Raw genomic sequence first — 16,839 nt, forward strand, 5'->3', positions numbered from 1 at the left:
ACCCCCCCTTCCTATTTCCTCCTTTTTTTGCCTCTTAAAAACAGATTAGCTGTGAGAAACTTTCAGGGTGTATTAGCTTTATATATACATACACACACACACACACACACACACACACACACACACACACACATATGGAAAATAATGTTCATTATGCCAAAGTATCAAATGTATGAAATAGATACTTGTTTTTATTTTTTTCTTTTGCTTAAATTTCTTTTCAAATTAATGGTTGACCCAAAAAAAGGGGCGAAACTTTGAAGAAATGAAACTCCCTTAGGTGAGTTTAAATTGTTGCTTTTATAGCTAGCTGTGTTTTAATTTCTTTTGTAACTAATAGGAAAACATTTGCTTTTTAGGTTATAGATGTGATGAGGGATATCTTCTCCACTTTGTATATGTCTGGCAAGCAATTCCAGTAGTAATTAGGAATCACTAACCATTTTCCCTTTTAGTTTGCATCACGTGTTTTTCCAGAGTGATTATTGGGTTTGATGGTGAATATTTATATCTGTGTAGATGAAGCAAATTATGATACTATTTTCTCATAAAGTCAAGACTTTTTATTTTGAATTTTTTCAGGGATCCCCAAAGTTACATATTTGAATGTTTTCCTAGACATCTTTTCAACCTGAGAAGTCTATGGTAAGATGAGGCTGAGTAGATATTTTTATAAACAAGGGAATAATTAGTTTAGTTCCATAAGGAGGGCACAGGGGAAAAATTCGTCTCCAGCAAAAGTCTTTTAAAAAGTAAAAGAAAACCGTGTTCATCAGATTAACATTTATGACACATGAAGATTTGTTTGTTTAGGGACAGTCCATATCAATGTTAGTATAAAATACCTTTGAATTTGCAAAACATTTTGTCTTGTTTTTCCATAGCAGCTTTTAAGATACCCCTACATTTTCAATTTAATTTAATTTTTTTTTGAGACAGAGTCTCGCCTTGTTGCCCAGGCTGAAGTTGTACAATCTCAGCTCACTGCAACCTCCCCTTCCTAGGTTCAAAGGTTCAAGCCTTTCTCCTGCCTCAGCCTCTCAAGTAGCTGGGACTAGAGGCATGTGCCACCATGCCTGGCTAATTTTTGTACTTTTAGTAGAGATGGAGTTTCATCTTGTGGGCCAGGCTGGTCTCGAACTCCTGACCTCATGATTGGCCCGCCTCCACCTCCCAAAGTAATGGGATTACAGCTGTGAGCCCCCACCCTTGGCCAACCCTACTTTATTAATGAGGAAACTGATGCTTATAACCGATGACATTATATCTCTGTTTTTGTGTGTGTATGTGTGCATGTACTCAGATGTTATGCATTTAACTTCACGTCACATTTATATAGCACCTTTTTGCCTTCTCTGTGAAATTGAGAAGGCAAATTTCTCTGTCAGCTTTGTCCATTTATTGTTTTGGGGATAGCAGTTGTTTGAATTTTGCCTCAGTATTTCAACTCTAGAAACAATGAAACTTGTTCTTTCAAGCTTTTATATATTGCCAGATAGATACTTATGAGATGAGGTATTTAATTTCTTGAGAAAGTGTTGATAGTTTTCGTGTGAAGCTGATAAAATTTTTTTCTAAACTGAAATTTTGTTTTTAGAGTCCTTTGATTTCTTTTGCAAAATTAGCTTTTGCTTTTAGTTATATCCTTTCCAATCCATTCTCATTGTGGTCAAGAGAAAACTGCAATAAATTATCCCAGAGTAAATCTTACTGTGTATGTTACTCCACTCTTTTCTCCCCCAAAACTTCAACCCATTATTACTGGAATTTAGTCCAAAATACCTAAAATAGATTAGAAAGGACTCTATGTAGTCTGCCACCCTGCCTTCTCAGTTTATTCTCTTGACGCTTGCCCTTCTGTGCTCTGTGTGCAAGTCAATCCTGACTTCTTTATGTTGCTTGAATGCTATGCTTTTTCCAGCCTCAGGCTATTACACATGCTGTTTCCTCTACCTGGAATATGCTCCCCTCCCATCTGCATTCTGTGGCTTTTCATTTTTCAGATCTTAGTTTAAATGTCAGTTTTTCAGAGAAGTTTTCCCAGACTCCCAGATATCTATCTTCCCCAATGTGTTTATAACCCTTTGCTATATATTTAAAGATTTCCCTATAACCTTCTATTTGATAACACTTAACTTATTGTAAGTCCTTGTTTCATGTCTTTCTTCCCTGCTAGACTGCAATCTCCATGAGGGTAAGTACTATGTCTTTTCTTTTTCCCTCTTATATCCTCTAGCCCATATTTGGCTCATATAGGTGCTCTATAAATGTTTGTTGACTTAAAATTGAGTGATTAAAATGTTTGACATTAAAAAAACCCACCTAACTTTAAATTTTTTTATTTAAAAGATAGTTATTAAAATAACAATAAACATTTACAAATATTTAAAACTGAAAATACGACATTGTGTGTTTTCTGCTTGAAGTAGCATCAGACTAGTTTCCAGGAAATAGGAGGATTGAATACTAGTCCCAATAATTCTGTCTGCCCTTTTTTTAAATGTACTTGGTTCATGAAATTTTTTGCTTGACTTTTGGAATATTTTTATTTTCTGTATTTTATTTTAGTTTAGATTTGGATTCTCCTTTTTAGACATTATTCTTCTTTATGGTATCTGCTAAATTTAAAAAATATAATATGTTTCAAACAGGAGGTATAGCTAAACACCAAAATTGAATATGTAAAGATTTGGAAAGTAGCTGCTGTGCATGCTAATTATTTTAGTTGTAGTAAAACAAAGACAGAAGCTCTCATGTGTGCTATGTTGCTCGGGTGACTAGTTCCCCTTACTCTTTTAGACCCAATTACCTGCCCTCCTGTTTTTAATCCTGTAATCAGACAAAAAGCTGATTACAGGATTGATTATCTTTTTGTGTTGCAACTCAGTTCTTCATACTTTAACTGAAGTTGGGACTATGGTTCATTATAGTTACTATTAGGCGACTTATTTGTCCTGTTTCTATGTTGGTTGGTTGCTGCTTGATGGTACAATATGATGTAGAGACCAGATGGTACTGTAGAAATAAACCAACCTGTGTTGAATTATTTCCCAGAGTATCTCTGGCCCTTGAATTATGAGTATTTTGTTGTCATTTCTTCCTTATACCTGTATTAGTAACAGGTCTTTACATTGTGGTTCTATAGTGAATTAAACATTCCTCCTCCTACGATTCCCTCCTCAATAGAATTGAACCTAAACTATGTTTGACATGTTTCTCTTTCAGTTTTAAAATTCAGTGAGAAAGATTACATAAACTAAACTTATAAACAAAATTGATGGCCTGGTTTGTAGTATTATCTTACAGCTTTCAAATGAAAACTGATGAGAATTCTTTCTTTGTAGCATATCATTTTTCAGTTCATTTTCAAATACACAATTGTCATTCTCTGTAGCATAATAAACATTCATATACTGTAATATGCTTAGGCATTAGTGTTTCTTTTTTATGATTAAATAAATTTAAATTCCTTGCATCTTTATCTCTGGGTTTGTTTTTGTTAGTCTTTGAATTTAAGCTAATCTGTTTAGACATTTTAGATTTTTCATACTGCTTTTTTGAATTCCTTGAGATAGATTGAGTTATGCTTTATTTAATTAAAAAAATTAAAATGAACATATGATCAATGGAGAAAGTTTAGAAAACAGAACAGCTCAAAGATTAATCAGTCTCACTCCTTCTGCTATACATGCTTTGGTGGGTTTCCTTTCAGTTTTTCTTTTCTTTTTTTTGAGACGGAGTTTCGCTCTTGTTATCCAGGCTGGAGTGCAATGGCGCGATCTCGGCTCACCGCAACCTCCGCCTCCTGGGTTCAAGCAATTCTCCTGCCTCAGCCTCCTGAGTAGCTGGGATTACAGGCATGTGCCACCATGCCCAGCTAATTTTTTGTATTTTTAGTTGAGTCAGGGTTTCACCATGTTGACCAGGATGGTCTCGATCTCTCAACCTCATGATCCACCCGCCTCGGCCTCCTAAAGTGCTGGGATTACAGGCTTGAGCTACTGCGCCTGGCAGTTTTTCTTTTCTAACATTAATCTGCATAGGTAGAATTTAATATTTAAGGGTATGGTCTTTGGCAGCGGACTGCGTGAGTTTAAACCTGAGTTTCACCTCTGGTAAAATTACATTTTATCCTTTGGCTTCTTTATTGGTGAGGAATATCTGCTTATTGGGAATAATGGAAGTACCCAGTTCAGAGTACTGGTGAGGATTAAATGAGAATATATGTAAAGTACTTTGAATAGTGCCTGGCATGTAGTAAAACACTCAGTAAATATTAGCTGTTACTCTCTTGCTACACATCATAAGAGTGTTCGGAGGCTTTTTTTCTCTCCTCATTGTGTATTGTATTGTGACACTTATATCCACATTATTAATTGCAGCAGATGAGACTTTTTCTGTCATCAGATTCTTGAAGTCCTAGTAAAACCTCCAAATAGTGGTTCCATTCCTCTTCCTTTATAGCCATTTTCTCTTAAGAGTTTGATACCTGGCTTTAGCATAACTTCTGTTAGAAAATTATAATTAACAGTTTTTGTGATCCTCATATTTCCTTTTCATTAAAGCACTTTTGTGAATCTCTCAAATGAATAACATTTCAAGTAATTTTATGCTTTATTAAATACTTTATGCCACACAATACATTTATCTGATAGAAATTCTGAAATCACCAACACCATATATAGACAACTATTTGGACTTGTAATGAACTAATGAACTTGAAGGTCATTTTTATAGATACTGCGCTCTGATGTCTAGCAATGAATATAGGATTATTCTCCTGAAAAATCTATTGTTTAAAATTGGAGATGGCATTTATGAGGGGTAAATCAGTTTGGAATTTGTTTTCATGTATTCTTAAGTTTTTAATCAACATTTTTATAGTTCATTCAAGTTTAGTGTCATAGAATTCCAAACTCTTGTTTTACAGTGTTAGTTATTAGTCGTATATGTAGAAAGCCAAAGCCTTTATTATGGATTGTGGAGATTAAAATTTAGCCTAGGTACTGATTATTTAGAATTTACTCCCTTATATTTTTAATTTAGGAATCATTTCTGTGATTATTAATTAGAAATTATAATTACTTTTGCATTTTATTTACAGAAAACCTGGGAGCTTTCCTTCCAAGTATTATCTTTAATTAGAATCACAGAATAAAACTAGTCAAGGCTGGCCACAGTGGCTCACAACTGTAATCCCAGCCCTTTAGGGTCAAGGCAGGCAGATAGCTTGAGGCTGGGAGTTTCAATACCAACCTGACCAATGTCGAGAAACCCCATCTCCACTAAAATTACAAAAGAAATTACGCGTGGTGGTGCACACCTGTAATCCCAGCTACTCAGGAGGCTGAGGCATGAGAATCACCTGAACCCAGGAGGCGGACATTGCCCGATATTGTGCCACTGTACTCCAGCCAGCGTGACAGAGTAAGACTCTGTCTCAAAAAAATAAAAAAGAAGTAAAACTAGTCAAAAGAGGGTAAAAAATGAATTAAGTAAAATTAATGAAAACTTCTTATAAAATACTGATGTTATTTTTTGTCTGAGTACCCTCTGTTCAGCATCAGAAAAGGCCCACATTTTACTGAGATACCTTCTTAGTTACTTATTCTTGTGCTTCATCACTTAGTTCTTCTCTTGTCACACAAATTGGTTCTGCAGATTTTAGAATCTATAGCTACATGCTTTTCTTTGCATTTCCTTAGGCTGCCAGCTGGGCTCTGCTTTCATGAGTTGGCAGAAGTTGTAAGCGCTGTTTTTATGGTCCTCTAGTTCTGATTCTTAAGAGTGAACAACTTTCCTACATTGGAGTAGGTATCATATAGCATGTTATATTGCTATTAACAGAAAACAATAATAGCAAAAAACACTAGCTTCTGTATTTTGATAATTCATAGCCATTTTCATTTTTTTCCAAGTCATCTTTTTAAACCATGATTAATTTTGATCTTGGCAATTTAGCTTTATCATATGTGGTTGTTCATTTTACGAAGATATTTGCAAAAGGAGAAAAAAGCCTAAACATTTTGTAGGGAGTTTATGGTATTTCTGCTATAGTACGTATTTGCAGGGATTTTTTTTTTAATCGTGTATTTTTCTAGTGCCCTCAAAAATGTAGTTACCAAGCTTATTGCAGATGCTCTTTTATGGCAGCTGCCTTTTTGTTTTTATGATCTTGGTTCAAATGATGTAGTGAGAGACGAAGTAACTTTATTATGTTTATCTTTTTTGAAGATTATCTGCATTGAAAACTTGAGCCAAACAACAGGAAGAAAGCACCGTGTTCTAAATCGAAAGCTGTCAGTTTGGGAGTAAAGCTAAATTTACATTTCCAACAGAAAATTTTTAACTTTCTCTTTATTTTCAGAAGGGACAAATAATCTAGATACAACATTTTTAAGTGGACTCACTAGAGGAATATCCAAATAAATATTAAAATATCATTGATTGTAAGAGTAAAATTTTGGTATGGGCATATAAATAGACTGTGAGTCATGGCACTGGCTGAGCACAGAAGAAAATGTGTGTGAGTATGCGTGTGTGTGTGTGTATACCATATGTATGATAATGTAATCAGAATTTAATGGAAAAGAATTATTTAGTAAATGGAAAGACTGGAACAAATGATCAGTTACTTGAGGGAGAAAAAATAATCTTTAGAGGCTTTATACTGAGTATCATAATGGTAGATGGATTAAAGAGTTAAATGAGAAATCTGAAGTACAAAAAAGAAAGAAAATGTAAGTAGATGTTTATTGTACTGTTGACTGAGTAGGAGGACTTGTTATTAAAGCAGTAGAAAATGTTAATAGAATTGAGTATGTAAAATTTGTGACATTGTGAGATGTCAGGCAACAGCATAATATGAAAGCCAGGTATATTGTGGTAAATGGAAATGTTTCTTTAATAATGTAACTGGAGAAGTTGAAGTTTAGAAATTGTAACTTGCTTAAAGTCTCCATAGTGTCAAATTTGGACACAGGTCTGTCAGACCTAAAACCTCTTATTTCATTAAGGAATGCAACATAGCTGTTAAAATGCTGTTTATGAAGTAAACCTTTGCAAAAGTTTAAAAGTGATTGCTATGACAATAAAATTATGGGTTTTTTCTTTCATTTGTGTTCTTTTCTAAATTGAGTATGCATTAGTATTATGATTGGATAAGTAAATCAATTCTTGAAAAATAACTAGGTGTGAGCTAAGAAGTGACTCGTGGGGGAATTTGATGTATTATCCTACCACCTAAAGAAGTAATGGATGAGAACCCAAGGGCTGAATATGCACATAGTTAAATCTAATGTTTAAGAAGTCGTGGGCCTTTTGTTTATCTCTAGTAATTAGTTTAGTAGACTTAAACACACATACTTTATTTCAAAGACTGTTCTGAATGATTTGCTGCAAATGACACTTTTCAGTATTTTGCTCCTTTTTTACTTCAAACTTTATTCAAATGGATAACCATGATTTCTGGACTTTTTATTTCATTTATGATCTATATTCAGAAAATTGAGTACATTCCTCTTTATCCCCCAATTAAATTCATTTAGCAGGACAGTTAAAAAGAAGCACTATTTAGAGGTGTTTTGACTCTTTTAATCTGTGAGATAAAGAAATCTTCCATTTTTAAAAATTCTTAAACCTAGTTTGTTATTGTTGTTGTTGTTTGAGACAGAGTCTTGCTCTGTTGCCCAGGCTGGAGTGCAGTGGCACGATTTCAGCTCACTGCAACCTCTGCCTCCCAGGTTCAAGCTATTCTCCTACATCAGCCTCCCAAAGTAGCTGGGATTACAGGAGTCCACCACCATGCTGGCCCATTTTTCTATTTTTAGTAGAGATGGGGTTTCACAGTGTTGTCCAGGCTGGTCTTGAACTCCTGATGTTAAATTATTTGCCTGGCTTAGTCTCCCAAAGTGCAAGTATTACATATGTGAGCCACTGCTCCCCATCAAACCTAGTTATTTTTATTGTGTAATGTATTTGTTAATTCACCAACCCCTGTTTCAGTCATCTAGTTATTGCCAGCCTTTATTGTCAGCTCTTAGGCTAATCAAAGAACAAAATAAAATCCTACTCATGTGAAGTTTGTTATGTTGTAGTGCAAAGAGGTAGGAAATAAGCAATGAATGTAATAAATAATTAAGTATGTCTGGTAATGTGATAAATGAATAACAAATATAAAGCTGCATAAAAGGGGATCACTGGTTATGGGTGACGGCAGGGTCTGGGTTGCAATTTTCAGTGGGCTGGTTAGGTTAGTCTTTATTCAGAAGGTGACAGTCATCTGAGAAAAGACTTCAAAGGGATAAGGGAATTAGCCATATGTGGAGAAAGACTTCATGAGAGGGAACAGGCAGTGCAAAGACCCTAAGTTTGGATCATGTCCGGTGTGTTGGAAGAATAGGAGATTGCAGTAGCTGGAGCTGGTGAAGGAGAGAAGTAGCAGGGAGGGTCAGAGAGAACGGAAGACAAGTTTATGCAGGGCCATCTTAGGCTGATGTATCAAAAGTTGGTGTTTGTTCTGAATGAAATGAAGAGCATTGCAGTTTTGAATGGAGGAGTGATGTAGTGCAAACAGTTAGGATGCTTTTGAAATCTTCCTAGAAGAGGTTGCATTTGGACTGATGCTGGAGGATAAAAAATAATTTGCTTAGTGAAAAAATAAGAGATTCGCTTTGGTAAGCTTTAAGAATATTTTCTGTTACTATACTTAGGAAAATAAATGCACTTTTAAACTAAATGCACTTTTAAACGAAAATCATATGCCTCTTGATTTAAGGTTAGATTATAATGCCATATAAAGAATTTATTCCTTTGTGTGCCGTTATCTGTTTAACCATGCTCTTTTTAAAAATTGATGTTCTAGTTAATAAAATGTAAGGAATTCCAGTAATCCAGGAGACATTTCCTTTTTACTCAAAAATTCAATATTAATTTCTTTAGTCTGCCATGAAACTGTAAGTTAAATTGAGCCATCTTGTATATATTAAGATTTATTTATATACTTTTTTAATTTAAAAGGCTCTATACTCAGGTTTGAGAAAAAGAAGAAAATTTTTGTCCTAAGGTACTTAAGATCTGGTAAGAGAGATAGACGTTTTGCAAATGATATTATTATAAAAGAGAATGTGAGTTCATCGAATGTGAGTCCTAGCTCATCCTTCTATCTTTATACAAATTATCTACCTGTTTGATATGGTCAAGCCTTCCTCAAATTCAGCTTCTTCGTTTGTACAACTACTGAACTATACTTATATTTTCTTCTTTAAATCCGATGGTTAGAAAGTTTGAACAACCACCTTATTATCTGGAAATCTACATACGTTCTTTCTGTATGTGATATCTGTTAGTGCTGTTACACAAGTTTGTAAATTGTTTGAGACCCAGGACTCTTTATAAGTACCTTCTTCTGTAGAATATAGTCATACTATAGATAGCCAATAGTTAATAGGTAACTAAGCATTGCAAAGGGTAGCTTGGAATATAGTTTTAATTATAAATATGTTTCACCTAATATGATTCTGGAAAATTTTGCTTGAAAATTTCTCTGTAAAGTGTTTTTGAAAAGGTTATTCTTTTTTTTTTTCAGTTGACTTCCAAAATGAAATAAGTTTAATCCCATTTTAGGTCTAAGGTTCAGTAAAACCTGTGTTGAAGAAGCAGTAACATTTTCTTGGAAGTAGTTTTTGTTTATAAAATACTTTATCATCTTAGATGTGTAGACGGTCTTTATAACAAATTTATCTTAAAAATTCTGACCTATATAGTAATGCTTAATCATTGAGAAATGAGTCTTGATGTATTATTTCCAACAATCATATTTTCACACCTGAACAATGTTAAATCGTTTCCTAAAATTTGACATTTTGGAAATTTTGGTTAGAGAGAATTAAAGTATGTAATAGGTCAATGTTTATGTGACATGTCGTCTCTTATTTTCTTAAAACAGGTGAGTCTGAGATGTGAGTGATCCTTGGTGTTTGGATAAAATAATTTTAGTTTTCATTTGGCAGGACAATTGATGTCTGCTTTTTGTGTCATTCTTGCATTAAATACATTTAGAGCCAAAGCATTGTAGGATGTCTTTTACCAGGCCATTCCTGGGCATGAAGAAAATGTTTCAGGGGCTGAGCTGTAATGGAAACTGTTTGAGTCTCTGTTAAATTGTTATACAACCAACTTAAGCCTAAAAATGCTGATTCACAACCGTCAAACCTTGTCTTAGACATTCCCAAGTGTTGGTATAGATTGTTGCATAGAACTTACATGCTAACAGCAAGAAAAATACTGTATTGGAATATGAAATTATTGCTGTAATAAAAAAAATCTTTGTAATAAAGAAATTGCTGTAATAAAGAAATCTTTGGGCCTGGTGAGGAGATATGTAGCCTTTATATGTTCCTAGCATGACATATAAGCGTAATGTAATTCTCTGAAATATTATTGCTTAGGAACATATAAAGGCTACATATCTCCTTACCAGGCCCAAAGATTTCTTTTGATGGGGGGTTGCAGAGTGGCTGTCAAATACAGTGTGAGCCAAACATTGGATGTGAATAATAAAGCAATACTGATATTCTTTATAATTCACCCAAGATATTTGTGTTTTATCAACTTTAGGGCATAAATACTGGGCTCTGTGCCTGGGTTAAGTAGTATTTTGTATATATATTTAATTTTCTTCAGAGCTAAATTCAAGTGAGAAACTCTAGTGCTAATTACCTATTGTAGATGGCAGTCACTGTTAGGGAAAATAAAAGCCTGTATTAGAAGATCATCTATAGGTTAATAAAGTACCTGCAAATCAGTCAACATATATTTATTGAGCACCTTCTTTGTCCATGAGTTATCAGTATAGCGAATAAGTACAGTAGTAATTTAGATGGAAGAGGACGTTTTGGGCTGGAGTCAATGTATCAAGCTTTTGGACAGAAGATAAACTTCAGTCAAATCTTGAATGATGATTAGAATGAGCAAGTTGAAAGGGAGAGCTAATGGATTCCAGAGAAGGAATCATTATACAGGTGTTTTGCGAAGTTCCCAGTTTAATTATTATTTTTTAGTAATGCAAATGACGTATTCCTTTGTCTTCTCTTGTTACAAAGATATTTTTAACTATTATTCTGCATGTCAGATTTAGAGCATTCAAGTGTTACTCGTTGATGAAAAGCACACCAGGTTCCAATACAGTTTTTAAGGAAATGACATATAAAATGCTTTAGGATTTTAAAGAGCACTAGCCAGAGAGTACAGAAATCTATGAGTTTTAATCCTAGCTTCATGTCTTACTTTGTGATTTTGGACAGGTCATTTAATTACATTTGCTCACTTACAAAGTAAGAATGATAGTGCCTGACATATTTCAGGTGAAACAACGTTTTTATTCAGTACTTTTGCCTAGAAGCCATTTGTATCAGAAAGCATCTTTATTTTTGCCAACACATGATGAATTGGAATATGTGAATTCTCAAAAGGCAATAATTTAAGAAAATTAATATCTGGGTTACATTTACTTTTTTTTTTTTTGTTAGCGGATACTTTGTTTTCAAGGAAGCTGAATGGGAAATACAGACTTGAGCGACTTGTTCCAACTGCCGTGTATCAGCACATGAAAATGCATAAACGAATTCTTGGACACTTGTCATCTGTATACTGTGTAACTTTTGATCGAACTGGCAGACGGATATTTACTGTAAGTAATTTTAAAACTATTATTTATATTCATATGTGAAATTGAGTAAACTGTTTATAGGTTAACTTGAAATAAAACCTTGGTTTTTTCTTTTAATAGGAAACTGGAAATTCAGGTGGTTTGACTTACTGTAACAGGAGAGTTTAGTTAAATTTGGATTTTATCCAAATTCAGGAAGTTTCTAAACAACATGTTGCAGCACAGTCACTATTATAATATGGTTGAACATCATGAATAAGTATAGTTCTCAACATACATCAAATACACAGTTTGACATTTTGCAAAATGTCATACAACAATTTTAACTTTAAACCAAGGACACTTCCCAAGTATGTTGAGAGATTATTAAATGTGCCTTTTAAAATAATTGTATGAGATTATTAAATATTTTATGTTATCTGTAGAAAACCACTTATGTATGAGAAATTTCCCTTGAAATAATGATTTGAAAAAAGACAAAAATTCTGAGCGTATTTATACTCTTATTACTTGTTATTCCTAACACGTTGTTCTTCAGAATATCTGACGTTGTATTTAAAGAGCCTCTTTGGTTTTATTTATTTGTTGTTGTTTCTTGTAACCTGTTGAATGGAGAAAAGCAAAGCTTTTGAACTTTAAGTGAGAAAATTCCTTTTGGAAATATTTTCAGGTACCTTAACAGCTACATTTATTAAGTGTAATACAACATTATTATGATGATATTTATTATTAATAAATATCAGCCCACTACCCTGTGGGCTGAAGGCGTGCATTCATTCACAAGGTTTTTAGTTTGTTTTGAAATAAGAAAATGGGACGTGGAAATTTTCCTATCTGTCTTTGAAGAGAGCAGCTGTGAATTTTACGTAGTTACGACAATTATAGATTCCTCTTTTTAGTAATTTTGCTTGTAAACTGAGACCTATTTATACCTACTACTTCTCCTCTACCCATATACCCAGTCATCTATAAAACAGCTAAATAGCAGCATGTGGGAATGCGTTTTTATACTTTTCTTTTCCCTTGGCTGTAATCCACCTCAGACATTTGCAGATACTTCTAATATCTACCCCTTTACCTTCTCTTGTATCAAGTATTATTTTCAGAGTGGAAAATAGGCATCTGTATATTCGCTGAAGTGCTTGATACACCTACAGTAGTAATTTGCTCTTAAATAGTAATTGAAAATGGTTGTAGCCATTCAAGTTTAATATGGTTATATTCAAAATCACCTCTCAAAACCTAAAGTAAATTTGTTTTTTCTAATGTTGGAAAGAATTCTTTGAAAAACAGTAATAAACAAGTAATGGAAAAGGAGCATTACATTGTGTTTCTTTTACATTTTGGTTGGTATAAAGTTATGCCATTGTAAAGAACCTTGTAGGAATTCGTTCTTTAAAAATGATAGGGATTGTAATCATTTTTTTATCATATTTTATGAAGCATTTTACAAGTTTTGACATTAATTATACATATAATCTCTTGGATTTTTTTTTTAGGGAGAATGTAGTGAAATAGTGTGCTTTTTGCTATCTCATGAGTCTGGTACAATGGTAGGTACAGACTTGGAAGAGCGTTTTGAACCAGGGTTCAGCATGCTACTGCCTGTGCGTCAAATCCAGTTTGTTACTTGTTCTTATAAATGCAATTTTATTAAAACACAGACGTTTTCAGTTGTTTGTATATTGTCTGTGGTTGCCCGTGCACTACAACAACACAGTTGAGTAGTTTTGACTGAGACCATATAGCCTGCAAAACCTAAAATAATTATCCAGACCTGTTCAGAAAAGAATTGCTATCATTTTTTAAGATATTTGATTCTTTCTTTTAAGGGCATTTGATTTAGAGAACAGGAATAATATGTGAAGAGGAAGCTGCTTTTTGATTATTTTCTTTAGTTGAAAACACATCAGTTGAGGGAAGAAAAATAACACTGTACTACTTTATATGATCTTACCAAAAGTCTGAAGATGTTTATGTTTTAAGAATATGATAGAAGTTGTTAATTGTGCCAAATTCAGTTTCATTTGTAATTTTTTACTGCTGATTTGCAGTTACAGATTTCAGAATGTTGTCTTATAATAAGAAATGCTAATATATGAGAGCACCATTTTTCAAAAAACTACTTGTATTTTTATTATTTTCACTTCAAGTGGTGGTAGGGTACACATAGGTTCACTCTTCATGTTACTCTTTAATAAAGTGGGTGCTGAGTGTGTTTTTGCATTTCACTAGGCACATGCTAGACACTAGTCCTTTGGAAATCAGTCTTGAAAATAGAATCAGCCTTTAAGATAGTAGATCATGATTAACCAGTGAAAGACTCCTGTGAGAGAGCACACTGTTACTATTTTTGGAGGTAACAGTTTGTTAATGGACCAACCAGTATTTCCTTTTTATGTAATTGGTATTTTAAAACCTTGCAGATTTATTTCTAAGATATTTGTGTATATATATTTGAAAGCTTTTTCCCAGGGATTAATTCTCTTGGGTCCTTTCCGAACAGGCACAGCAGGAGGCATAGAGTACTGTGGTTAAAAGCATCAGCTTTGACATCAGAGGGCTTTTAGTCACAGCTTTACCACTTTGACTAGTGAAACTCTGGGAGATTGCCTCACCTCTTTAATCTCTAGTTTTCTCATCTCCTAGAGAGAGAGGAGTAGATAATAATAGTACCAACCGCATAGGATTTTTGTGGGATTACATGAAATAATGCATATAATTAGTACTGAACAAAATATAGAGCAAGCAATCATTAAGTTTTCCCTGCTGCTACTTACAGATTTAAGTAAATTTTATCTTTTATTTTTTATAGAAATAAAATCTTATTTATAAATGGTATATATTGAAAAGGAAATCATTATAATTGATAACTGAAATTCTGTATTAGGAAAATGTATCATTATTTTGTACTATAGTATTTTAACAATGGGTGCTTTCCCAATTATTCTAATGAGAAAAACCCAAGAAGGAAGATAGCATAATTGCCAAGTCAGATTTTGCTCCCTAATTTTCTCTTAGCCTTTTAATGTTTTTTACTTGGTTTTAAAATCATTGCCTTAAACAACATTTACCAAAGAAAAGCCGAGTTAATGAATTTTCACAACTAAGGCACTCAAAAGTACATCGAACACCATATAAAAAGCAGAGTTTTCCCTTTTTCAGAAACAAAATGTCTCTGATTCTGATTAATATGGTATAATAAGGAAAATGAGTTTATGAGTTGATTTGGTTAGCAGAGTGAGAATTTCTCTTTTCATTGAACCCTTTGGCATTATTGTAGAAGATGGATTGAGACTAACTGTATACAGAGAACTTGGCCAAAAGGTTCTGGCAGTGATCTATAAAAGAAATCAGGGATTAAACAGTCTAGGTGGTATGGAATTAACAGATTAAAAATAGGAATTGTAGGACTCGAGAGACTAATTTGTATGTAGGGAGTGAGTGAGATGCGAGTATAGGATGACTTTTTTTTTTTTTTTTTTTTTTAAAGGATGGCATATTTTTAACTTCTGTGATTTAGAAAGCCCTGTCATTTACTGTGGTAGAAATTTAAGGGGAGAAGTTTGTGAAGATAAAGCATGTTGATTTTGAGATATCTATGTGGAAGCCAAATAGAAATGCCCAGTAGGCAGTGGGAACTCAGATATTTAGTTTAGAAGATTTAGGAGTCATTCAGCATGGAAAATGGAATACATTATCTCGTATGTATCTAACATAAGAGGGCTGAAACGTCAGCTTTTAAAGCAGATGGGAGAAGAGTCAATGATTGAGACTGAGAAACTGCCTGAGAGGCTAGAGAGAAAAAGAAAAAAAAAGTGTGGTGTCTTAGAAGCCACGAGATGAGGATTTCATTAAAGGCAGACACCTAAAGTAAGATTAGTACTGAAAAACATCCTTTGGGTTTGTCAAGGTCATTGATGACTACTATGGTCTGAATGTTTCTGTCCGTTCAAAATTCATATGTTGAAACCTAATCCCCAATGTGGTAGTATTAAGAGGCAAGGGCTTTAGGAAATTAGGTCTCAAGAATGGTACTCTTGTGGATGGGATTTGTACCCTTACAAAAGAGGCTCAAGGGAACTGTGTGAAGACACAGCTAGAAGGCACTATCTGTGAAACACAAAGAGAGCTTTTAACAGGCACCACATCTGCTGGCACTTTGACCTTGGCCTTCTGAGCCTCCAGAACTGTGAGTAATAAATTTCTGTTGTTTACAAATTAATCAGTCTAAGATATTTTGTTACAGTGGCTCCAACAGACAAAGACCAAAAAATGTTCTATTTTAGCATTAGTAATAGGAATGAGATTGCAGTACACTGAAGAGGGCATAGGAATAGAAAAACTGAATACACTTAATGTAAATTAAACTTTCAAAAACGTGACAGTTAAAAGGTATGACAATCTGTTTTCTGAATGTGGAGTACTCCACTTAACTTTGTACTGCTGTTACATTGTATTTTCCTATTACATTGCAGTGACAGATGTCTGTTTTCCTATTAAGTTGTGAGCTTTGTCTTTGTTACTGTTACTTTTTACATCTGTAGTGCCTTGTAGAGTATCTGATGCATATTGTGAATGATGAATGAATCAAACAATTTGGGATATAAAAATGACTAATGTCCATGCTTTCAGAAAACTTAGCATTTGTTAGGGGAGATACATATAAATATCTGTAAGATAAGTTCCTCTTTTTTTATTAAAAAAAATTTTTTTTTTAAAATTGTACTTTAGGTTCTGGGGTACATGCGCAGATCATGCAGGATTGTTACATAGGTACACACATGGCAAGGTGGTTTGCTGCCTCCATCTACCCCGTCACCTACATCTGGCATTTTCCCCCATGTTATGCTCCCCAACCTCCCTACCCCGCCACTGTTCCTCCCTTAGCCACCCCCTCCCCCAACAGACCCCAGTATGTGATGTTCCCCTCCCTGGGTCCATGTGTTCTCATTGTTCATCACCCATCTGTGAGTGAGAACATGCAGTGTTTGATTTTCTATTCATGTGTCAGTTTGCTGAGAATTACGGTTTCCAGATTCATCTATGTTCCTACAAAAGACATAAACGAATCATTTTTTATTGCTGCATAGTATTCCATGGTGTATATGTGCCACATTTTCCTTATCCAGTCTATCGTCCATGGACATTTGGATTGGTTCCAGGTCATT

The 16,839-nt window shown here is 34.0% G+C and overlaps 1 protein-coding gene across 5 annotated transcripts in view; it reads left to right on the forward strand.

The window, feature by feature from the left end:
- Positions 1–16,839, forward strand: part of PHIP (PHIP subunit of CUL4-Ring ligase complex) — a 185,400-nt gene that overhangs the window by 26,729 nt on the left and 141,832 nt on the right. For all 5 annotated transcript variants that reach the window (XR_012517301.1, XM_074398034.1, XM_074398033.1 and 2 more), the window contains one exon: positions 11,529–11,689. Coding sequence is in view for 4 of the 5 variants with exons in the window: in XM_074398034.1 (XP_074254135.1) it covers positions 11,529–11,689 (161 nt within the window). In the remaining variant the exon portion in view is untranslated. The remainder of the gene's footprint in view (positions 1–11,528; positions 11,690–16,839) is intronic.

This window comes from Saimiri boliviensis, chromosome 4 (genome assembly GCF_048565385.1).
Source record: "Saimiri boliviensis isolate mSaiBol1 chromosome 4, mSaiBol1.pri, whole genome shotgun sequence".
Classification (NCBI taxonomy): Eukaryota; Metazoa; Chordata; class Mammalia; order Primates; family Cebidae; genus Saimiri; species Saimiri boliviensis.